Source organism: Pogona vitticeps, chromosome 13, assembly GCF_051106095.1.
Source record: "Pogona vitticeps strain Pit_001003342236 chromosome 13, PviZW2.1, whole genome shotgun sequence".
Lineage (NCBI taxonomy): Eukaryota > Metazoa > Chordata > Lepidosauria > Squamata > Agamidae > Pogona > Pogona vitticeps.
This window is the reverse complement of record NC_135795.1, coordinates 18,483,055-18,506,656: the sequence shown is the minus strand read 5'-3', so window position 1 is coordinate 18,506,656 and position 23,602 is coordinate 18,483,055. Positions and strand designations below refer to the sequence as shown.

The 23,602-nt window shown below is 46.8% G+C and overlaps 1 protein-coding gene and 1 long non-coding RNA gene across 2 annotated transcripts in view; one reads left to right on the top strand and one right to left on the bottom strand.

Annotated features, from left to right (window-relative positions):
• The window catches only part of LOC144584679 (uncharacterized), a 191,164-nt gene that overhangs the window by 76,696 nt on the left and 90,866 nt on the right, over positions 1 to 23,602 (top strand). The window lies entirely within an intron of this gene.
• INTS1 (integrator complex subunit 1) overlaps positions 7,315 to 23,602 on the bottom strand; it is a 43,610-nt gene continuing 27,322 nt past the window's right edge. Inside the window, exons 35-47 of the mRNA XM_072982823.2 lie at positions 23,325 to 23,455; positions 22,773 to 22,860; positions 22,001 to 22,227; positions 21,255 to 21,378; positions 13,975 to 14,108; positions 13,306 to 13,498; positions 12,518 to 12,645; positions 12,297 to 12,412; positions 11,228 to 11,341; positions 10,766 to 10,836; positions 10,201 to 10,292; positions 9,207 to 9,316; positions 7,315 to 7,748 (exon numbers count right to left, since the gene is read on the bottom strand). Of these exons, the coding sequence (XP_072838924.2) occupies positions 7,633 to 7,748; positions 9,207 to 9,316; positions 10,201 to 10,292; positions 10,766 to 10,836; positions 11,228 to 11,341; positions 12,297 to 12,412; positions 12,518 to 12,645; positions 13,306 to 13,498; positions 13,975 to 14,108; positions 21,255 to 21,378; positions 22,001 to 22,227; positions 22,773 to 22,860; positions 23,325 to 23,455 (1,644 nt within the window). The 3' untranslated portion in view covers positions 7,315 to 7,632. The remainder of the gene's footprint in view (positions 7,749 to 9,206; positions 9,317 to 10,200; positions 10,293 to 10,765; positions 10,837 to 11,227; positions 11,342 to 12,296; positions 12,413 to 12,517; positions 12,646 to 13,305; positions 13,499 to 13,974; positions 14,109 to 21,254; positions 21,379 to 22,000; positions 22,228 to 22,772; positions 22,861 to 23,324; positions 23,456 to 23,602) is intronic.

Below are 23,602 nucleotides of genomic sequence, written 5' to 3'. Positions count from 1 at the left end.
CAAGGAATATTCCGATGCCAACTGGATCGGGAGCCCAAAAGATCACTGGAGGTGAATCAATTGGGAGAGAGAGACTCAGCAGCCCTTGACGTGGTCCGTCTGTGAAACCACGATGCCACAAAAATTACATCCGAGAACTGCTCCCTCCGAGGAGTGTGCCCGCTGTGTTTCTGCATGATTCCCTGTTCTGGCTGTGCACTTTGGAAAACACTGGATTCTTTTGCAACTCTGTACCTGTACACACAAGCAGGACAGGAGACACCGCTGGCCCACTGGTGAGAGAGAGGAGGGAAGAAATCCACGTCCCAGCAGCTTCGAGTGGAGGAGAAGCAAGCCAGTCTGTGAACCCTTCCTCCCCACCTCCTTTGGCAGCAAAACGGAAAAGAAACATAATTGAGTGGCCCACGAGCAGAATCGGAACACAGCTACGTTGGACTACAAAAATAGGATCATTAAAAAAAAAAGACAACGTTTTCAGTTCCTTTGTGATTCTGTATCAGACTGTGCCATGGAGAGCTTGGGACGAAGAGAGACCCACAAAAACCCAGCCTGAACATTTCGTGGACTTCTCTGCCTCTCACGTCACCCCAAATTCTTCCGCGCCGCGTGTGATGAAGACTCTGGAAGGCTTGAAAGCTCACTTTCTTACATTATTCTTTGCTGGCCCAATGGAGGTATTTTTTAACCCTGATTTGAGATTTTGCTGACTTTTTAAAATACGTGTAAACTGGTGCTGTGGGTGGGATTTGAATGTAAATTGGATCCGATGTTAAGAGCAGATGCCTTTCCACCTTGTTTGAGCCTTCTGCTGGTGATGCTCTGGCAGTGTAACAATTTCACCTGCAGACTTTTCCGCTGGCGTATTTTCCCCCAACGGCTGGATCTCTCACAACAAACCAGCAGTGCCGGCCCAGGACCGGCCCTCCTATGAGACAGAGTGAGCCCTTTGGCTCCAGCGTGGATTGAGAGGGATAGCAGATTATATTTCCCCAGCCAACGAATGGATAACCCAACGCCAAACTAGCCCTTGGTTTCCTCTGGAAGCCTTCGGAGCTTAGAAAAGTTCCTTTTTAATAATATAGCTTCCAGAATTCAGAATTATTTCAGAAAAATAACTTTTACAAACTCTGAAAACAACCCTTCGGAGGAAGGTCCTCCAGACGTTATTGACTTGCAACTCCCAACAGCCTTAGGTAGAACAGCAGATAATGAAGGATGATGGAAAATGCAGTCCGACAGGAATCAGGAGAGCCATATCTTCACCCTTTCTCATCCAGGAAAACCCACCAAAGGCCATGTTTTCAGGTCTTTAAAGACACTCAGAAGACTCAAAGTCTTGGCAGGGAATCTGTTGAAAGATGAGGATTTTGGTAGGTTCTCATCTACGCACATTTTAAGATCTAAGTAACTGAGGATCAAACCACACAGTAAAGGAAATACACGTGGCCTGTTATTCCAACATTTTCCCACCAGATCCGTAGTTCCTTCAAACTTCCACGCCCAAGCAATCAGAACGGCAAATGAAGCCCAGGTTGACCTCCCAGCAAAAACAACAGCGGCGACATGATGACCGTTCGGAAAACGCAAGCAACTTTATTTGCAGCATGTAAATTCAGGCAATCTCATGTTGGGGTTTTGTCTCTGTCATGCCCCCCTCTCCAGGAACCTGTCTTTCTAATGATGATGCACCAACTGCATCCTCTTCTTGTGTTCAGAATCGCCTTGTAAGCTTGCTTACCTTGCTTAATTGATAACAGCAGGTGTCAGTGGCTCTCGTGTGTGTGTTTTTGTGTGTGTGTGTGTGTGTGTGAACAAGTGGACCCGGGTTTGCCCCAAGAATAATTTCCTGGGGCAAATTATTGTCAGGTCAAGAGGCAGTTCACATATGAGAGGATGCACATGGATGGCGCTGTATAAAATGGGGGGGGGGGGAATGATCCAGGGCAGATTGCAGCCACTGGCTGAATATTGAGATGTGTGACGTGCCTCCATGCCAAAGCGGCATTTGGTCCCTCAGCAGGAGCCAAACGCCACCACGAGCCATTGTAGGAAGGAGCGTGGCCCTTGGCGCGGACTGGGGTGAAACATCGGGGCCAAAGCCCAGTGGGCTTGCGAAGAATCCACGCAGCACCCAACAACGGTGCGGCAAAAGGGACAAAGTAAGGCTCCCCCCCCCTTTTTGAAGGACTGCTGCCTATAAATTGGATAGCGAGGATTAATAATATATATCATATAATACATTGACGACGGGTCTATGGGCATGATATGGATAATATACATTAATATATAACCACCCTTACGAATAATTCACTGTGTTCATCCCGCCTCGTCGGTGGTCACTGCACTACGTATTTACTTTATGGTAAAGATTATGGATGGTGTTATAAATCGCATGCCGTCCTGTGTCCGCAATTCTTTTTTTTTCAAACGCCCCCGTTCACTCGATTATTAATGGGTTCCCGAACAGTAACGGCGCAACGGCGCAAACAATGCGGCATTAATATTTGATGCCGCCTCTATCGCCTGCCCATTCATCATTTATAACAGGCTACAAAAACATTATAAAACATTTATTACACATTTATAGATCATTTCATACTAAAGCAAAGTTGTGTTATAAATGCATTATTAATCCTTTTTCTGCCGTTGATAAGGATCTCTTGTAATAAGGGTTTAGCATATGTTGCTCTACAACCGGGATAATAAATAGGATGTCGGGACGCTGATGGGGAATATATTACCCGGCCAACTTTGCTTTCTCCAGGCTCGGAGGAAGAAGGTCGCACATCTGCTTGTACGTAGCCTGGGCTAGAAATTAATCACCCCCCCAGAGGCTGGCCCCAAAGTCATGTACCTGAAAGGTCATACAGATGTTTAAAAAGGGGCAGTACTGAGAAGAGATACCAACTGGGACCCCCAAGAACTAGGTGAGGCTAATTTTATGTTCCCAAATCTCTTTTAGCAACTTGTGTAGCCCCGACACCATCCTGTCTGGGCAGTGTTATTGCTCGAGTTTAATTCTAGGGATCCTTGTTAGCGACTCAGAGTGGTGTTCTTGCTTTTGTGGGGAAGTGGAATAAAACCAGAATTAAAATCTTGGAAGTAGGACTGTCCCTTCTTCCATGATAAACTCCGTCCCCTAGAAATGACACGGGCCTCCCTCAGACTTCCTGCAATGACGGTGAGACCTCGCAGGAAGAGCTGATCATATGGACTTGCGTGACAAACAATAGGAGGTATTTAGAAGCTCCGCAGTGTCAAATCACCCGGCAAATATTACACAATTAACCTCTCCCGCCTCAAGGAGGCAGGCAAATAAATATGATGAGGGCAAGGCCTGCCAACATTTACTGGTTTTTAGCTGACAGCGGCCCCAGGGGTTGAAGAATGAGACCATCATAAGCCTATTTCAGGAGAAGCTTGGTCAGATCGGGTCTAATTCAGGGGCTGCTATTAACATCTGGAATGGGTTGCACGTGGTCTTATGAGTTGTAGTCACTGCCAAATAACTGTTCTGGTTTTCTGTCCCTGGAACATCACTTCTCTTATCGAAGCAGGTTTTACCACCAGAACAACAACGTCAAGGTAGACGGCACTTCTTCCAGCCACTGGGTCACACTCTTAATTTAGCGACCATTGAGCATCTTGCCCAGTGGGGCGCCTATATTTAATCTCCCGCTTGTCTGATGAGGGGGGAATTGCCATGTTTCTGGGTGCTTCTGCTCAGAGCCACTCAAACAGGATCTCTTTCCTTCACCAACGGCCACAGAGAATTCATTCTCCACCTTTGGAGGTGAAACCTGTACGATTCTATCAAAGGACCTCCAGCTGATTCTGCGGAAGGCACTTAGTTCTGGTTTGGAAGATAGAGTGGTCAGTTTAATTTTAATTTTTTTGGGAACATGCAACGTTCTCCTAATCATGTTCGTTACATCTCCTTTTTTGTTCACTGGGCAATTTTTGGCTCCAGTATTTACCAGCTGAGTTTGGCATTAGAAAGAGTGATAAAGGGCTGTTGCATTACTAACCACAATGACACTAGTGATAATGATAGAAAATTCTTAATAAGCAATCATCACCATAATAACAACTGTATTAAGAGCAAGCAGGAACACTGATCATGCAGAGAGAACCTGATTAAAATTATTAGAAGCATTTCCTCTTCACTCCCCCCCCCCCCAATTTTAAACGCTTTTACCAAAGAAAAATCTATGTTCCTTTCTGTTCTGGAACCTCACATGTTTCTCTCCCATCTTATATTTCCTCTCCTGACACATCTTTCTTGGTTTCTAACGCTCGACCGCAGGAACCAGAAAGCAAAGGGGAAGGGGGGGGGAAACAGCTCTAGCAAACAATTAAGAATTTCATTATGATACAATAGGACAGTTATTGCTGCAGTATAATTATTAAGCTATAATTGCTAATTGTCTTATTAGCAATTATGCAAATAATGGCAAACAGGCCGTGAGGGCAATAAAATGACTCCTTTTATTTTTACTCTAATAAAGAGATTGCAGATTGCAGCCCTGGCCGTTTTACTCTCTGGAGTTTATTGGAAATTACTCATGAGCCAAACGACGGTCGGGTGGGAGATGGGCTTGGCCGCGCTTAGCCACCTAAGCGCTTAGCGATCACCAGCTTTGTTAAACTTCAGCTATCATACATTTATTTGTGTTAATGTCTTTATTGGGGGGGGGAGTCGTTCTCTCCCACTGTCCACTGCCTTGTAGCATTAGAATTTTAGAAAAAAATCAACTGCCTGGAAGTAATTATTTGAGTGGATTATGATAGCACTTTTCAAATACTTGAAATGTAGTCCTGCAGAGGAGGGGCAGGATCTGTTCTCGATCCTCCCAGGGTGCAGGACAACAAATAATGGGCTCCAGCAATAGGAAGCCAGATTCAGGCTGAATATCAGGAAACACTTCTTAACCGTTCAAGCAGTACGACAAGAGAATCTCAAAAGTCAGCGAGCACTCCGAGGCTGGAGGAATTCAAGAGAAAACTGGATAACCATCCGTTCGATCGGGATTCCTGCCGTGAGCGGGGGTCGGCTCCATGACCCGATGGGCCCCTTCCAACTCCATGATTCTTTGATTCCATGCGTTGCTTTTGAATAAGTATTGACAGTGGCGGATGTTAACTTCTTGGAGCAAAAGCTGCCGCGGATTGTGATACCTGAAAGATGACCAGGTTAAATTTGGCAGGAGCTTCAGTCTGCTCCATCAGATAAGAGTCCGAAGAAGAGGGAGAGATGTAACTTTTTGAGCTCTGAGTGATAACAACAAGAATAACCAGTATTTTTATTTCAGGACAGAGCGGAGTAAGCGCGAGAATTAGTTGCCAAGATCAAGGAACCTCAAATTCTGAGCCACGTTTTCCATAATTTTAGTCACCGAGGCATCTGGAAGTCCTGTTTTTCTGCTTCTTTTACATGTTATTCCAATTTTTCCACCCCCAATGGGATCAAATAAGTTTTCGAGCCATTGAGATTTCTCTTCCCCGTCCAACAGAAGGTTGGTTTGTCTGGGCTCTTCCCCATATAAGAAAAACCATGCAACCATTTTTTTTCCTGATGGTGTTTGGTCCGAGGCTGGTCCAGCTGGAAGTTAAAGCTCTCCAGGAGTGGGTAGCAAGATTCATCATCCTTAAGCGGCTCTGGGGAAACACCTCCGTGATTAGCCTTGGATTTCATTTCAGGCCCGCTGTGGCCACTAAAGCGGTTACGGTCGACTATAAACCGTTAGTCGCTTTTCCCTTTGCTTTCCTTTTTAATTTTCGTTTTTCGAGAGGTCAAAACAAAGATTGCCGCTTCATCTTTTCCACGTGCGCACACGATCCACACACCCTTGCCCTCTGTGTTGACGCACGAGCCAATGCAAATGAAGACATTTGCGAGTTTGAGGATTGCAACCAACCTCCCAAGGATACTGTGGTCCTACTGCATTGTTCTTAGCAGAGTGAATTGTTTTGCTTTCTCTTTTTATTCCAAGAAGGTTTTGTGGTTCTTCTAACCGACAATCAGAATTTTTATTTAAAATGGACATTGCTCCAATCCACCACCACCTTTTTTTTCCTATTGGCCGAAGATGTGTTTTATACATTTCCCAAAATAAATGCACATCCCAAATGTTTGATCTTCAAGGTGTGGCAAAAACTGGATACTGCAGGCCCTGTTCCTTTCAACGATACAGGCCATCCTTCTTTCCAGGCGGTCCCTTTTTCACTTACCTTTCTGTTTCTCCCTTCCCTCCAACCCCGGTTTTGTTTGTAAGGGGGTTTAAACTGGGAGATCAGGACAACAAGCTGGCTGGAGTTAAAAGGGAAGGGATGAGGAAGCCAGGGTTGCAAACTGGGGTGGAGCGGAAGGAGAAGTGAACCTGGGGGCTTAACGCAGTGTAAATATCACAGCAAAGTGAAAAGACACCCTGAGGTTACAGCCTTTTAGCAGGGCTCAGAAAGAAAAACACTCGGGCCTTCTCTATGCAGAGAACCGCCCGTCAGGTGTTTGAAAATGTCTTTAGAAGTGCCATGATTGGAGCCTTTAAAAAATAATAATGGGACGCCAGCTTTCAGATCTCACGTGAGCCAAGGCCAGGCCCCAAAACCTTAACAGGGCTTAAAATCGGAGATCTTTACAGCTGGGGAAGTGGAGGCCTGAGCAAGCTACCAGGTGCGTGGCCTCTCCACGGGCACAAAAGCGCTGTGGGACACCCCCTCCCCCCCTTTTCTGCCACAGAAACCCCTGGGAGGTTCCCTTTGGCATTACAGGATGACAAAACCCAATTGCGTGGAGCAACAAGCAACCCTGAAAAGTAACAGTAGGAAAAGAACCGTCAATCAAGTCCCTTCACCTTCAAACAAACCATCATCCTAGAGCCTCTTGGGGGGAAATCTAGCTTTAGGACTTCCTGGTGGAAGTCGGGGTGGCAGGAATTCCTGCCGGACGGTCTTCACGGCTCAAGGCCGTCCTTGGGCCATATTGGCACAGAAAACATACACCCCTGCAAGGTGGTTCTCTCTGAGGTCAAGGCTGGGATTCGGCAGCTGGCGGTCTAACTCTGGACATTCATAGACCCCAAGTACCATCGGTTCCAGCTAACAGGCTGATGTTAGGGACTATCAGACCCCCTAACATCTGGAGAATGAAACCTTTAACACACCTGCCCCAGACCAATCCAAGCCGTCTTGATACAAATTAGGCCATACTCTTCTCTGTCTATCAATCTCTGTCCTAAACCAGCCTTTCGCCCGTTCATGCTTTGTAGATTTCGAAACCCGTCTGTCTGTCGAGAGGGGCACCTGCTAAGGAAGTACAACAGAACTGAAATATGTTTTAATATTAACAAGGAACAAAGAAACATTATCATAAGATCACCCCGGCTTTTCTGCCACCCTCAACGAGAAGGGTGCTCAACGTCCGGGCTGAACCCCAACTGAATGGCCCCTTGGACGCCGGACTCTCTCGGCCAGTTTGCTCTTCGCCTCAACTGCAGGAGGAGGCATCTCAATGTCTCTTAACATCTTGGGTCTCCCAGGACACTTAGTTTTTTTCTCCTGGGTTCCCAGGCTTCGTGGGGCTGGAGAGACGTTTCCCCGACTTGAAATTCTGGGCCCTCGGGGCCCCACGCTTCATATCATGGCTTCCATGTGCAGAATCTTCAAGGCTTCCGAAATCTGGGAGCTGGTGTCCGTTTGCCTGTATATGCCAACCAAGAAGGCCCTCTGCAACAGCACTGCCGCGTGTTCTGCAGGGAGAAGACAGGACATCTTAAAAGACAGCTCTCTTTAAACCAGGGTGGACAACCGCCTGGGGACCAATTTCCACCCATCTCGGATTTGCTGTGAACCACACCCTGTATTCCTCCCCCCCCCCAAAAAAAACATTTTTATTCAACCCAAAAAGTACCGAGAGGTTCACTTGAAATGCACCCCTTTCTGTAAACCCAGGCAGCCCCTCTTAATTTTACAGAAAAACGGCACTTCCTAGAGGCTGCCGAGAATGTGACTCGCAGATAAACCAAAGGAGCGCTTACGCTCTGAACAAAATGGACCCTGCCTGTCAGGAAGGCGACCCCAGCTCTCGGTGGGTTTTGAAAGACAGGGAACAGATGCTGTGCGATGCTGGTCGCACGCCCTACAGCTTCTGCCTGAACCCGAGCCAGGAGACAAGGAAGCACAAAGACCCTCCAGGAGTCTTTACCCTCTGCTCGGCGTAATGGGGACGTCGCCCGCGATTTGCGAGGGATCAAGGAGAAGTCGCCGGTTGCCATTTGATCGCAGCCGCCCGTGCGGCCTGACGGCCCCCCCTCCCCCGGCCTGGGCTCGTCAAAGTGTTTGCTCAAAAAGGACACCAGACCCGAGACTCCCAAACCTGACCTGAAGCGTTTAAAGGGAAAAGGTACGGCCGGCCTCGGGGATTTCAGCACGAAATGCCAACTCTGTTTTTACAGCCAAATGCCAGGAGCTGCACCAGAGAAGCCGGCAGAACCGATGCTTAACGAGAGGCGAGAGTCTTACGTTTCCCCCCACCTGTTCCCTCAACAGCCCAGCCTGCAGCTCGGGATTTTTATTTTGTTCTTGTTATGGGCCGTCAAGTTGCCTCTGATTCATGGTGACCTTACAAATGGGCAATCTCGAAAATGTCCTGTCCCCAACGGCCTTGCTCAACTCCTGCAGACTCAAGCCTGTGGCTTCCTTGAGGGAGTCGGTCCATCTCGTATTGGGTCTTCCTCTTTTCCTGCTGCTTTCAACCTTTCCTAACATTATTGTCTCTTCCAGAGAATCTTGCTTTTTCCAGGATGTGCCCAAAGAAGGACAGTCTCATTTTTGGCTCCACCTTGCAATCCCACATTGATTTATCTCATAAATTTAAAAATTACAAATAGCTATATTTATCTGGCCAGCTTGATCGATATATGCAAACTGGCATTGATACGTTTCATTTGAAACCATCTGATCACATGTATACACCTGAGTTCCTTCTATAGAGTCGGTATAGCCTAAAAAGACTTGGGCGTTTAGAGGGCACTTTTTCGAGCACACAGCAGCCCGTCCCCGACCTAGAAGACCCATCATCCCCCAGTCACCAGAGCTGCTGGTTCAACCCATTGGAAGGGAAGTCGGTAGGAGAAAGGCCACTCAAAACAACCCTGCAAGGTGAGGCCGGCTGTGGCAAACACTAGGAAACGGAAAGTCCTTCTCACCTTGACAAAGGAGGGTGTATTCAGGCAGGTTCCGCAGGGCAGTCTGAACGACCTCGAAGTCACGGCTCCCAAGGCAGTACATGAACGTTGGGAGGAAGTCGGCCGCAAGACTAGGGATATTTCAAATAAGAGAGAAGGAGGAAGGAAGATGTTCCAATGAGTCAAGAACCGAAGGACAGCCCAGCTAGATCAGACCAAACCTGGTCTCCTTGAGTGTTTTGGTGCGGGAGACTCTCTTCACACTGTTTCTTTTTTTGCATTTATATCCCACTTTTCCATCCATCAGCTCAAGGTGGCATACTCTGCTCTTCTAAGGAAGGTCAAGCTAAGTGAGCCAAACTCATGATCCAGGAAGCTCTGTGCTGCGCCCGGTGAACCACCTCTCCCAGGTCTACCACTCCTGTTCCAGTCTGCAAAAACTGGGTTTTGATTTTAGCGCGCCTTTCTCATGCAGCCTTCCAAGCCCATGGACAGAAGGGCAGAACGTAAGGCGAAACGGACCCGTGGCAGTTGAGAGTGCCATTAAAACACACGCAAGGTGCTTGAGTTGCCTAGGCAGCCTTGCCCTCACTCGTGGCTGGCTTAGTGACAAAGCACGGAGGCCGATGGGATTTGACACTAAGCCAAATCCGAGTGACAGTAAGGCTTCTGACTGTCTTGTGGGGTTGGTCTTATTGGCTGTGGGAGGCGTGCTGGCACCCTGAGACAGACTGCGGCAGAACAGTCAAGGGAGGGTCCCTGGTGCGAAATCTACCCCCCTCCACCCAGTACACCTTGGAATCCAGAGAGGTTTGCCAATGAGCTTCAGCCTCAGAACAAAGATGGAGACCATGCGACCCATTGGACTGAGCCAGCACAGCCAATCAACATCATGATGGATGATGTGAACTGTAGTCCAATAACAACCCATCTCCCCGTCAGTGGCCAAGAGGAGCCCGGGTCCAGTCCCATCCCCTCCCAGCTCCTTGCTCCACGCCTACTGAGCTTGGCCCACCTGGGGTTGTTCTGGATGGAGCGCAGAGCGAGGCTGAAGGCCAGATTCCGGCAGGTTTCCTCTGGAGAACTCATGAACCTTTGCAAAGGCGTCTGGAGGAGGAGAAAAGAGCAGCGGTCCTTCAGGGGGAAAAGCCTCTGAGTCACACTGACAATTAAGCCAAAGAAATCACCCAGATGTTTCGGAGAAGGGTGGGCCGTGGAAATCCCATCCTGAACTCTAATTCTGGAAGCGAAGGAGGGTCAGGTCTCGTTTGCCCATGGATGGGAGATCCCCAAAGCTCTCCAGCCAGGGCTAGGAAGCCACGTTCTCTGGAACCCTGCACAGTCAGTTGCTGCCACTCAGAGCAGGCAATGCTGGGGCCCTATGGGACCGTGATCTGACTCTCCAGAAGCTGGCCTCCACCCCCTTTGTCTCTTCTGAAGGGGCAATGAGAATTCTCCCTGAGTCAGAAAAGATGCACCCTTTTTAGGAAACCACCAGAGCTGCCTAAATGCACCCTTCTCCCGCCCGGACTTCCCTGGCCAGAAGGAACCGCGCTAAGAAAAAGCAATGCCCGACATACAGAAAAGAAGGCGAGGATTTCTGGCCTGCGCCTGGACATCTCGTCAATGTCTGTCAGCACCTCCAAGATATCTAAGAAATTGGGAGGAAAAAAAACCACCATGAGATCGGAAGGACCAACCTGCTCGCTCTTTTGATGGACCGTGTTCGAAAAGGAGAAGCAAAGCTAAAACAGCCTCTTAAGAAAGAGCAAGGCCAGGAATCAGCAAGCTGCTCTCTCTTTGAGGAGTTAACAACCATCTAGCAAAGAGGTGCCGTGCATTAGTTATCTGAAATCCTTCCAACCCTCTGTTTTGTTTTTAAAATAAGAGTATTCCTAAAAGCTGGTTTTTAGGTTTTTCTTAAAAGCTTCCTAAGAAGCCAAAAGCTTCCTAAAGTCTCCCGATCTGTAGAAGTCCTGCAGCAGAAGTTCTCCTCTGTGGAAGACGTCAGGAAGGGACGGGGGGCAACCCACTTGACTTACCCTCCACAGCCTGACCTCTGGAGAGCCTCTTCATGTACGGGGCCATTTCTGCGGGGGTGAGCGGAGTGAAGAGGGAGATGTTGACCAGGGGCAAAGAGCCGGCTGCCACCTCCTCTGAAGACAGACGAGAGCAAAAAAAAAAAAAAGAGAGAGAGAGAGAGAGAGAGAAAGAAGCATTTTCCTTGTGCTAGAAACCAGGATCTCGAATCAGGCACACCCGATTTCTTCCTGTACCGTACATCGCATCCTACTTCCAGAAGTTCATCTTTGGTTTGTGTGTCAAAAATCTGGACTCATTGAAGCATGTAAAAATTGCCACATGGGCAATCAGGGGCCTCATTTCTAAAAGCCAGCCGCTGGAGGCAGGACGGCCGCGGAAAACTGGGTTAAATATCCCAACCGTCTGGCGCTCTGCCTGGTTTGGGAGAGGGACTGACCCCACCTGCCACGTTTGGAGGAGGGAGGTGGCCCCCCTTCAAGTGCCCCTTTAGGAGCAACCAGAAGCAGGGCTAGGAGAAATGAGGCTGGCTACTAGCCAGGGATGGGGGCAGAGAGAGGGGGCGTGTGCCAGAGGCAGCTGATCCAAGCAAGGTATTATTCTGATAAACTGTCCACTAATATTCTGAACATCTGAGGGAACGGCCCAAACGGCGAAACCTTTGCGGCTGCCAAGGAAGGCATGTCTCTGACCGAGGGAGGCCTTTCAGTGGGTCCAGAATAGGGTGGGCCAAGTTAACCCTAGTGCTAAGCGCATCCCCCTAAGTCCCTGTTCTCCCAGACTCTTGTCCCGCCCCATAATATATTTCCCCTCCACAAAACGGGTGTTTGGCTTCTCCTGGAACTGCACCAAGGAGACTTTGGGCCACTTCTGGGTTTTTATTTTTATTTTTTGCAGGGTGCATGGATTGGCAGGTTGAGTGGTCTGTAGGAAGCCTGGATGATCCAGCGGAGGGGGGGGGGAGGGAGCACAGAATTGACCCCTACACCTGTCAAAGTTGCCCAGCGCCAGCCAGCCTGCCTGGCACAAGAGGAAAGCCCGAGCAACAACAGAAATCCCTCAAGGGCTCACCCCCGTCCTTTTCGTCCTCGGCCCCTCGGTCCAACGCGCCGTTCTTGCTGGGCAGGCTCAGGCCGGCCAAGAGGGACTTCAGCACGGCCAGGTCGCTGTTGTCGGAGGAGAGGTCACTGCGGGGAAACACAAGGAGCAAAACGCGGGACAATCACAACGCCATGGCCGGGGGCCAGGTTTTCCTCCCCACTGGCCAGACAAAGATCAAGAGCGGAACTTACTGGAGGGGATCCGAGTGCTTCTGCAAGAACGAGATGGCGGCCGGAGCGCTGGAGGTGATGTACTTGTGGATGAACTGCACAAACTTAGAGATGAAGGCTGCCAGGTGCCGAGAAGATTTCCGGTAGCTCTGGAGCAAAAGGAAACAGATGCCGGGGGGGAATTTCAGGGGCCACAATTAAGAATGGGAAAAAAGACGGGACATCTCTCCAGGACTCCATCTAACGTTTCCTGAATATCAGGGGAAACCTTCTTAACTGTTAGAGCAGTATGACGACAGAACCGGTGACCTCAGGGGGAAGTGGCGAGCGCTCCAAGACTGGAGGCCTTTGAGGGACAATTGAACCACCGTCGGCTTTGATTTGGATTCCTGCCTTGAGCAGGGGGTTGGACTCGATGGTGCTAAATGCCCCTTCCAATTCCATGATTCTAACTGGATTGTTTTGCCTCCCTTCTATGTTTCAGAGGCAGATAGCGGATGCTCAATTCCCAGCGTCTCTCAGAAAAGCTTTCTGAAAGGCTAGAGACCGGGCGCTATGTAAGCCAAGTGCCCTTTTACAAAACAACAACAACAACAACAAAACGACCCACCAACCTACTGGGGATGATGGGAGTTGTCATTCTACACCTCTATCGTGCCCCAGCTTAGGGAAGGATGATGGATCTTTGAATTCAACACTATTGTTCCAAGCTCTGGACAGCTTGGGGATTCCCAGGACACCCGCTCTCTCCACCATAAAGTCTGAACTTCTCTCTTCCTCTGTCGGGCTTTGAGAGAGAGCTCCCTTACCAGAAGCAGGTGGATGAAAGACAGGAGACAATCCCACAGCGCCTCCTGGTGTTCGCTCCGGAAAACGTGCGGCTGGAGCAGCTCCAGGATCCCCAACACGTGCACGAAGAAGGTGAGGTGGTTCTGCTGGCGGAACTCCTGGAAGTTCAGGTGGACCCGGCCGTGCAGCAGGGCTGCGACCATGGGCAGGTGCCTGGAGGAAAAGATGGTGGGACAGTGGTTCCCAACCTAGGGTCCCCAGATGTTCTTGGACTACAGCTCCCAGAAGCCTTCACTCCCTAGCTGTGCTAGTCTTTCTTCCCTCTACCGAGAGATTCTTAAGACTGAACCTTCTTCGTACAAAGCCTGAGACCATAAGAAGAGTGGTGCTGGGTCGTATTGGCCAGCATCTGTTCCACCAAGATGCCCAGCGCTAGGACGTAAGTGCCACTGCACCCTGCATCTCAGGCTCCCCAGCATCTCTGACACTGGAGAACGTGGGGACACGGCCACCCTGCCTAGAAGACATGGAAAGCTCGACCCTTCATGACTGGGAAGCCATCCAAGTTGGCATCCATCGCTACCTCTACTCAGCAATGTTCCAGGTTTGGGGGAAAAAAATCAGAGCTGTTAAGGAACTAACTACTCAAATAAAGAATGCCCGGATGGGGAAAGCGTGGCCCGTCAAACCTGAGGAGAAGGATGGGGTGAGCCACGGCTAACTTCCGGCAGGCCATGTTGGCGTCCCACAGCCGGTTCTCGCTGCTCTTCGAACTGCTGGAGTCGGCGAGGAGGGTGATGAACCGATGGACCAGGCTGTCGAGCTGCGGAGAGAATGAGAGAAGTGTCTGAACCGGGGCGAGGGGCACATGACTGGACAGGGCCTCCACTGTTTGGGCATGGAAGGTTCAAGGGAAGAGAAAGAGGTGAAAGTCTGAAATCGCTCTGAAGGACTGACCGGCGAAAAGGACAGCAGCAGAGTCTGATCCGTTAAGGGCCAACAGGAGAGCATCCATTTTACACACACAACACCCATCCCAGCCAACCCATTCCTGCTCACCACCTTCCCAGAAACATAGGACACCCTCTACATCCCTCCCCCTCGCATGCTGATTCTCAGCCCTTGATTCTGTGATGAGATGGGTTTTTGAGTTAAAATCTTTTAAAGGCATATGGGTTTTGTAATTAAGAAATAAGCCAGAGAGGTTCCATCTTGTTTCTTTGTATAAAGTATCTTTGCTATGCTGACAAGTGTTTTCTAGGCGAGCCGAGAGAATGTTATTCTGAGAGCCTAAGAAAGGACTCTGTGTGATTAGATAGATGGGAATTGTTGTGACTCTTTGAGAAACCACCGTAACCCAAATAACATCTGGTGTGTATGAGAAAGAAGTCATGTGGTGCAACCGGACTGTTTGCCTAGTAACGAACTCTGATGGGATGACATCGTGGGAAGGTGCATTAAGCCCTTGCCAGTTACTCTTGAAAAAGGAACTTTTTCTCTATAGACTTTGTCTTTCCAAGACCGACCTTTCAGTCATTCGTGACCTACTCTTCAGCCATTTGGGACTGGTGGCCTACCTACATGGACTGGTTCCTATGCTTTGCTAGATTACTTTTGGACTTATGGGATTTTTCCTAAGGACTGTGCATGGACTATTTTCTATGGACTGTTCTATGGAATATTCTTTATGGACTTCTTTTCTTGGAATACTCCATATGGACTATGCTCTTGTAATTTTGTAAGGACTATGGTATATTTACTGGATTTTTCTTTTCTAAGGACTATGGGACATATAATGGATTTTTACTTTTGTTTAGGGGTTTTTATTCTATAGTATCACTGAGGACTATAGCCTTTTTATAACCTACTTGGATTATTTTGTTTTACTAATGATTTCCTAGACTGGAACTGTTTTTATTCGTTTTAATGGTTTTTTGTATTTTTAATAAGGTTTTGGAACTCTTTTATATTTTTCATGTTTTCTTTGCCTCACTACATCTTTGTAACTAAACAGCACAATGCTAGTTTATTTGTTTTGGTTTAATTTGGCTTTGATACTTAGTAACATGCTTTTTCTTTAATAAAATAAAGATTATAAAACTCAATTGGTTTTCTGAACAGTACACTTGTCATAGGGTCATCTGAGAGCGCTGCCTCGGCCTAGCTTACTTAGAGTCCTGTCAGTGGTGCAAGTTAAGTCTAAGGACTACAAAGCCCACTTGACCTTTTCATAGTAATATATGAGAGTACCAGGGTGTTCTTATGTGGGCAGACCTGCGAGAAGGAGTGTTGTATCATGGCTAGCTGAATTTGGACTCTTCAGCCCATTTTAGCATGTGCAAACTCCTGATTGCTCTCTGTCCAAGCTTACACGTGTGTTTTCGAACCCGTGTTTGCGACATGGTGGCAGCTGCCCGATGGACCACGTGCTGGGTTTTGTAGTACCTCAGGATGACCAATTTTTGTTCTATCTAACAGCTTGAGTGACTCTGATCCACAAGCTAAGTTTTGATTGCAGTGGGACACTGAGGCTTCAAGGAGCTAGGTGCTTCCCTGGGTGTAAACAGTAGCTTCCTAGGAAACGCTGTTTGCCAGCAGTTAGATCTAAAGGCTGTGGTGAGAGGTGTTAAATCTTCAGGCTGTGGTAATGTGTGTTAGAATCTGGGGTGCTCTTTTAAGAAAGAGATTCCCAGTGGGACAAGCAAACTGTTAGGAAACAATTGGATGTAATCAGTAGGCATGTGCAGGTTGTTACAACGTTGTAGTGAAGAAATTCCAAGATGCATGTCCTTTATTTTTGGAGTGCTTGCACCCAAGTTGAGCAGGTCATTTCACAATCTTAGGATTGCATAAATGACTCTGACTACCTTGTTCTGGAACTTGCATCCAGGTTTTTTGTTTTTGTTTTTGGCCTAAGTGTACTCCTATAATCTTAGGATTTGCCGGAGCACCTGGCCGTGTTCCAGACTAGCTCTGGGTCTCCTCACTACGATCTTAGGATCTGTCAGGAGTACCTAGTTGCATCTGGCTTAGCCTAGAGTCATGCCCTATGATCTTGGAGGTATCTATCTGCACCCAGTTCAGTCATTGATCATCTCTGTAACTTTAGGGTTCACAGAGTGATCACAGTTTTTCTTTTCTCTTCCTTTTGGATTTTTCAGTATTTTGGTTTGGCAGCTGTCTGTCTACTCACAGATCTTAGGGTCACAGAGTCACAGCAGTTGGTCAAAGGTGCAGAGGAGATTTTTAATTTTATTTTGGTTTGGCAGCTGTTTGTTCTCTCGCCTATCTTAGGATAGCAGAGGGACAGCAGTTGGTCAGAAGTGCAGAGGAGATTTTTAAATTTTCCTTTCTTTTATTAGAGTTTTGTTTGTTTTTATTGCTGACCTAGCCAAGGCTAGATTGCCAGCAGAAGATGGGGGAGCAAGAACAGTCGGCAACTGTGGACAGACTCTTGGAAGTGGCTTCGGGATTTTTCGAGCAAGCCAAGCAGAAAATTAGGGAAAGAGATTCCCTTATAGAAAATCTGTACTATGAAAACATCCTTTTAAAAAGTTTTCTTAGCACAGAACCTGGCTTGATGCAAAAGTTTTTCCAAGCTCAGCAGGGTTCCTTAGGGGATTACTGCAACGAGACGCTCCAAACAATTGGGAGTGATCCGGAGATGCAAGATGCTTGTGTGGAAAGAGTTAACGAGGCCCAGTGGAATTCTAATGAGCATTCCAGAGAAGACAGTGATTCATCGCCCATCCAAACAGAGGATTCACAGGCCCTGGAGCCGCGCGCAGAGAAAGGAATGCAGGAGAAAGTTCGCCGAGAAGGGAACTTGAGGGAAATAGCATCGGACGACCCAAGGGAAAACTGCAGTGCTCCAGAGAATTTCAAGGCATTGGCATTCAGCTCAGCACCAACCTCAGCTCTTTTTCAGAGCACAGGACAGGTGAGAAGTTCTGAAATAATTTGGGATGAGACTATGGGTTTGCCAGGACTTGTGTCAGCAGATCTCGATGCATGTCAGATCTCAAACAACCCCCCTTCTCTTAGCCCAGAGGGAACAGCGAAAGCAGACCCTGTTAGGTTGGCAGGGACCCCGTGTACTTCATGGCAGTTCGGAAGTAATGAAATATACCAAGGGGGTGGCCTACTTAGCGTACCGGAGCAGTCTGTTGAGGAAGCTGGAGGAGTGAAGGTTTTCTCAGAGTCTTTGCCAAGTGCCATAGGAGTTGATAGTGGAGCGGTTTTGCAGCATGGACTTTCACATTGTTTCAATAGTACAAGTGACGATGGAACTAATTCTGTAAACTTGATTAAAAATAGAAAGCTGCATTTGAACCTGTCAGATGGTGAGACTGTTTCTAACACAACCAATGAAGGGGGAAGCGCTAACTTTTTGGGATTACAAAGTACTGATGTTTCTCCAGAGACTGAAATCATGTCTGGAAGCTTTGGCCCGGTACCACAGTTAATCTTCTCAGAAAGATCTTTAGAGAGAAAAACGGAGGTTGGGGACCATTCTTATTTTCAACAGCCTATTTTCCAAGGAAGTGGTGAGAATGCTGATACTGTTTCTGAGGCTATGCAGAGTACTCCCGAGGGAACTTGGATGCAACAGCGGCCTCTTGTGACCAAACCTGATAGCACAGCTAATTCAGCAATACAGGTATTCAGGGGTGAAGGCATTGATCAATTTAGCCCAGGACAGATATTGGAGCCTGTGTTAGCTAATCACCAAAACGTTTTCCCTAATTCACCGGAAGAAACTAATGTGGTGAAACATTTTATTACAGTCAATGTTGAGACGTTGGTAGAAATTGTTGCAAACACTGAATACATTTCTGTGATTGGAATAAAAGGAGGGCTTTATCAGATTTTAATTAAAGAGGAACATCGCCCTTATACATCATTTACTTGCCCTCAGGGAATTTACCAACTCAGAAAACTAGCACCTGAAATGGAAAATACCTATGTTACTTTTCAGAAATTGGTTGATGAATTGTTTGGTGATTTATATTATGTGATTGGCTATGTAGGCAACTTTGTAATTTACAGCCCTGATCCAATTCAAGCAGACCAAAATGCTTTGACATTCTTAGAGAAGCAGAGACATCGAAGCCCAAGATTAATGCAGTGGTATTTCAGATTGCAAAAATATGATTTTGATGTTGAACATCTACCTAGAAAGGAGGCCTTAAATGCCCACTGGTTATCTCGAATGTTTAGTGCAGATGCAAGGGGAGAAAATGGCTAGAATTGATAAAGCTCTGATGTTTAATTTTCTTGGTATTCTGTATGACTATGTTCCTGAGCATACATAGAGTGTTTTATCCATTATTACTTCATATCAGTATATTGGGTTGTCAAGTCATTATGATGTTAACCCTGGTTTCATTATTTTACTGTTTGATGACTAGAGTATTATCTGAGCATATGCAGAGTGATGTTTTTGTTTAAGTATACTAACATGTTTGTTCTTCTGTTTTTCAGACTAGTAGAAGTGCCTAATGCAATTTGTTCTCATGTATGGTAAATACTGTAATTATAATAGTTCTCATGTATCAATTGTTTTGCTATTTTAGAATCATATTTGAAATGTATTACTTTATGTTCAAGTTAATATCTTTCTCTATTTTGTTACTGCTTAATTATGACATCTCATCTTATTCAGTTATCAAAATTAAAACTTAAATTGTTTAGGAATTTTGTTAATCTTCCGGGGGCTTGTGATGAGATGGGTTTTTGAGTTAAAATCTTTTAAAGGCATATGGGTTTTGTAATTAAGAAATAAGCCAGAGAGGTTCCATCTTGTTTCTTTGTATAAAGTATCTTTGCTATGCTGACAAGTGTTTTCTAGGCGAGCCGAGAGAATGTTATTCTGAGAGCCTGAGAAAGGACTCTGTGTGATTAGATAGATGGGAATTGTTGTGACTCTTTGAGAAACCACCGTAACCCAAATAACATCTGGTGTGTATGAGAAAGAAGTCATGTGGTGCAACCGGACTGTTTGCCTAGTAACGAACTCTGATGGGATGACATCGTGGGAAGGTGCATTAAGCCCTTGCCAGTTACTCTTGAAAAAGGAACTTTTTCTCTATAGACTTTGTCTTTCCAAGACCGACCTTTCAGTCATTCGTGACCTACTCTTCAGCCATTTGGGACTGGTGGCCTACCTACATGGACTGGTTCCTATGCTTTGCTGGATTACTTTTGGACTTATGGGATTTTTCCTAAGGACTGTGCATGGACTATTTTCTATGGACTGTTCTATGGAATATTCTTTATGGACTTCTTTTCTTGGAATACTCCATATGGACTATGCTCTTGTAATTTTGTAAGGACTATGGTATATTTACTGGATTTTTCTTTTCTAAGGACTATGGGACATATAATGGATTTTTACTTTTGTTTAGGGGTTTTTATTCTATAGGATCACTGAGGACTATAGCCTTTTTATAACCTACTTGGATTATTTTGTTTTACTAATGATTTCCTAGACTGGAACTGTTTTTATTCTTTTTAATGGTTTTTTGTATTTTTAATAAGGTTTTGGAACTCTTTTATATTTTTCATGTTTTCTTTGCCTCACTACATCTTTGTAACTAAACAGCACAATGCTAGTTTATTTGTTTTGGTTTAATTTGGCTTTGATACTTAGTAACATGCTTTTTCTTTAATAAAATAAAGATTATAAAACTCAATTGGTTTTCTGAACAGTACACTTGTCATAGGGTCATCTGAGAGTGCTGCCTCGGCCTAGCTTACTTAGAGTCCTGTCAGTGGTGCAAGTTAAGTCTAAGGACTACAAAGCCCACTTGACCTTTTCACAATAATATCTGAGAGTACCAGGGTGTTCTTATGTGGGCAGACCTGCGAGAAGGAGTGTTGTATCATGGCTAGCTGAATTTGGACTCTTCAGCCCATTTTAGCATGTGCAAACTCCTGATTGCTCTCTGTCCAAGCTTACACGTGTGTTTTCGAACCCGTGTTTGCGACACATTCTACCCATCATTAATCTCAGCCTGGGTTTATTTTTCAGACAAAGAAGGAAGTCCTTCTTAACATCCTGGAGCCAGCATCTTCACCACTCTTGAACTGTCTTTGAAGCCAAGTCTCTTCACACGCTAAACGATGGCAAGCGGTCACTCGAAGGGAGCCCTTTTCACCGGGACACCAAAGCTCTGGAACTCCCTGCCTCATGAAATTTAATTTGCTTTTCCAGAGCACCCAGCTAACGGAAGGCATCTGGCTGCGAGGTCCATTAGACCAGTGGTTCTTAACCTTTTTGAAAGAAACGCCCCCTTGAGCCATTGAGGAAGTTATCATCACCCCCCTCTTATTTATTTGTTTGTTTGTTTAATTTTTTATATATTTATTTTTTATTTTTTAAGACACTTAAATTCAATGTCCCCTGAAAACATAGTTAAATTCCAAGAAAATGAAATGCCCCCCAAAAAGTAACATTTAATGATTTAGTTGCAAGTGAATTTTAAGACTCAAAAAGAAATATAAAAAGGGCATAAAAACAAATGCAGGAACTAAAAATTTCAAGACAAAAAGTCTGAAACTAAATTAAAATTGGAGGAAAATATTCATGCACACTGTAAAAAGGCTGCAGCCATCTTCACAGGTTTGGCTTGCTCCAGCGCCCCCCTACTGCCCCACTTCTGCTCCAGTGCCCCCACGCCGCCCCTTTTCGTCCTACCGCCCCCCTGAAAAATGAAATCGCCCCCTGGGGGGCATTATCGCCCACGTTAAGAACCACTGCATTAGACTGTAACAAACAATGGCAACTTTCCCAAGTGGAGAGGAAGCTGAGCAGCAGGTTCGTAGCGTTTGTTTGGCTTTTGTTTTCCACGGATCCGGTTCACGGCACCCATAAAATATTTGACAGCCCGGTCAAGCAGCATCAAGTGACGGTGCGGCTTGCAAATGCAAAACCACACGGTTACCCCTTTCGCTCCCCGGGCCTTACCTTGCAAGTGCTGCTGCTCATGGCCCCTTCGTTGGACAAGAGGGCCTCTGGAGCTGGAATCATGAGTTCTGGCAACTGAAGGTATATTTGTAGGAGGAGAGCCTGGCAACGCTTTCCCATTGAGCTGAAAGAGAGAACACGGAGGAGAAAGAGGTGAGGCAGAGGGCGAGGGGAAAACAAAATCACACCCACCAGCGGTAGCATTGCAACGAAAATAACTAATCTCTCCTTATTGTTTATTATTATTTGCTTTATTTATATTCCACCTTTCTTCCAACCAAGGAACACGAGGCGGCAGACAACCGTCAGAACAAGCATGCATGAAATCAGAAGAAATCAAGACATTATCCTTAAAACAGGAGGAAACAAAAAGAAGGTCAGAAAGATTGTTAGTGGAGCCACTTAAAATGGATTTTTAAAATACCCGATTTTTGAGAAATGCTGATTTTAAAAAAAAGTTGCATCTCCATCTAAAACAAATGTTTAAAAAGCAGGAGGTTTCTCCCTGAGAACTTAAAGGGTTGAAATCCAAAAGCCACTAGATGCTCAGGGAATTTCCAGCTCTAATTAAGCCCTTAGCATCGAGGCTGCGTTTCCGTGGTAAAGCACAGAATGGCATTAAGGTGCTCAAGAACGAACTGAATCCAAACATTGATCAGGGTAACGGAAACAGAAGTGGACGTTTTAACGAAAGCGACGTTTTATTTCCAGAGATGAAATGCGGGTTCCCCTCCCCTCAATCTCACCTGCTCCCCCATTGTTGGAGGCCACCGGCCAGGTAGCCCGTGACTTTTTTAATGCTCTCGACGTCTCCGTGGCAGCAACTGAGCAGGAGCGGGAGGCGGGACTGGGTCGCTGCGAAAGAAGCCTCTTTGGGATCCGGGTTCCGGGTCTCCGATTCCGCCAGGATCAACTCCACCAGGCTGATCAACTGAGGAGCCTTGAGACACAGAACGAATTCCTCTCGCCGTTTCTGCGATGCCGTTTTGGAGTGGGAGGGAAAAAGATGAGACGGGATGAAAAACTCCACAGAACGGGAAGGATCCGCTCCTGTGAAAACGATGCTCCCTCTCAGGGACCCCACTGCACCCCTTGAGGTCTTGCTTGTGGGTCATTTCAGGACCCACCAGTTAGGAGTTGTCTGGCTCTCTGGATTCACTGGATGGAGATGGAATTCGCAGAGAATTGTGGGTTTAAGGTTCCACAGGCAGCTCAATCCAGAAGGGGAGAGTTTGATTCTCCACTTTGGGCCTCCTTGAGAGAAGAGCCAGCCTGGGTAGCCTTGGGCAAGCTGCACAGTCCCAGGGCACCCCCAGAATAAGGGAAGGGGGAAAACCTACCTGAAAAACCCACAAAGGATCGCCACAGGTCAGAATTGATTTGACGGCGCATGATTATTATTATTACAAACATCATGCAAGGAAATAACGGGGAGCCATCTGAAATACGAACTGGCAGCTTCCCTCTGGTAGATCAAGATCATTGCTTGAAATCCACAGCAGGAGAGGAGCCCCTTACCTGCGGGATCCTCTGGTCTCTGCCTTGCCAGATCCGAGGGATATGAATGCAGGCCCACAGGAAATCCAAAGAAGCCGTTGGGTCAAATCTGTACCAAAAATCAGACACAAAAGAGGGAGGCGTGTAAAAATCGAAGGGGTCCCAGAGCCAAAGTCCTGAATCTCCCCCAGCCCAAGGAAAACCTTCAGGGCCGCGTCGATCGCTCTTCAAAGCACTGACTGGAAAGTCTCCTTTACCACAAAAGATGTAACGGTGTGTCCGGATACGTGAGGATTCAAGCAACCACTGTTATGAATTTGGGACTGTCTACTGGACAAACGAAGCCTGTAGATTTCGTTTCTCCTAATCTGCAGTTTTAAGGGGTTTTCTGTCCCTCAAATGATAAAGAACGTCTTTTGCCAAATTCTGACCCCCAAACTGAAGCTCATTTCTCTCCCGTCCCTCAGTGCAGGGCCTGGCGAGACCGCGCCACGCCATCAAAGGGGTTCCCCTTGCAGAAACACAACAAGACGTGCTTTGTGAAGGAGGGGATCGTGCCCCGGGGAGGCTCACCGCTGCTCTCGGCTTTTGGAGAGGAGGATTGTGATGCAGTGGTGCAAGGTGGTCCAGTTGGACTGGTGGGTGAGGAGAGCCAGGAGGTAAGGGCGGAAAGAGGGCGCCTCACCCTCGGAGGGGGCTTTCTCCTGAAAATAAGAAGGGACAAGTTACAAGTGAGTAACGGGAGGAGACAGGAATGGGTCAATGCAAGGCGTTGAACAGACAAGATCAAAACACAAGACTCTTACTATCTACATGAGGCTTGCCAGAGATTGGAAAAGTCTTTTTCCCCC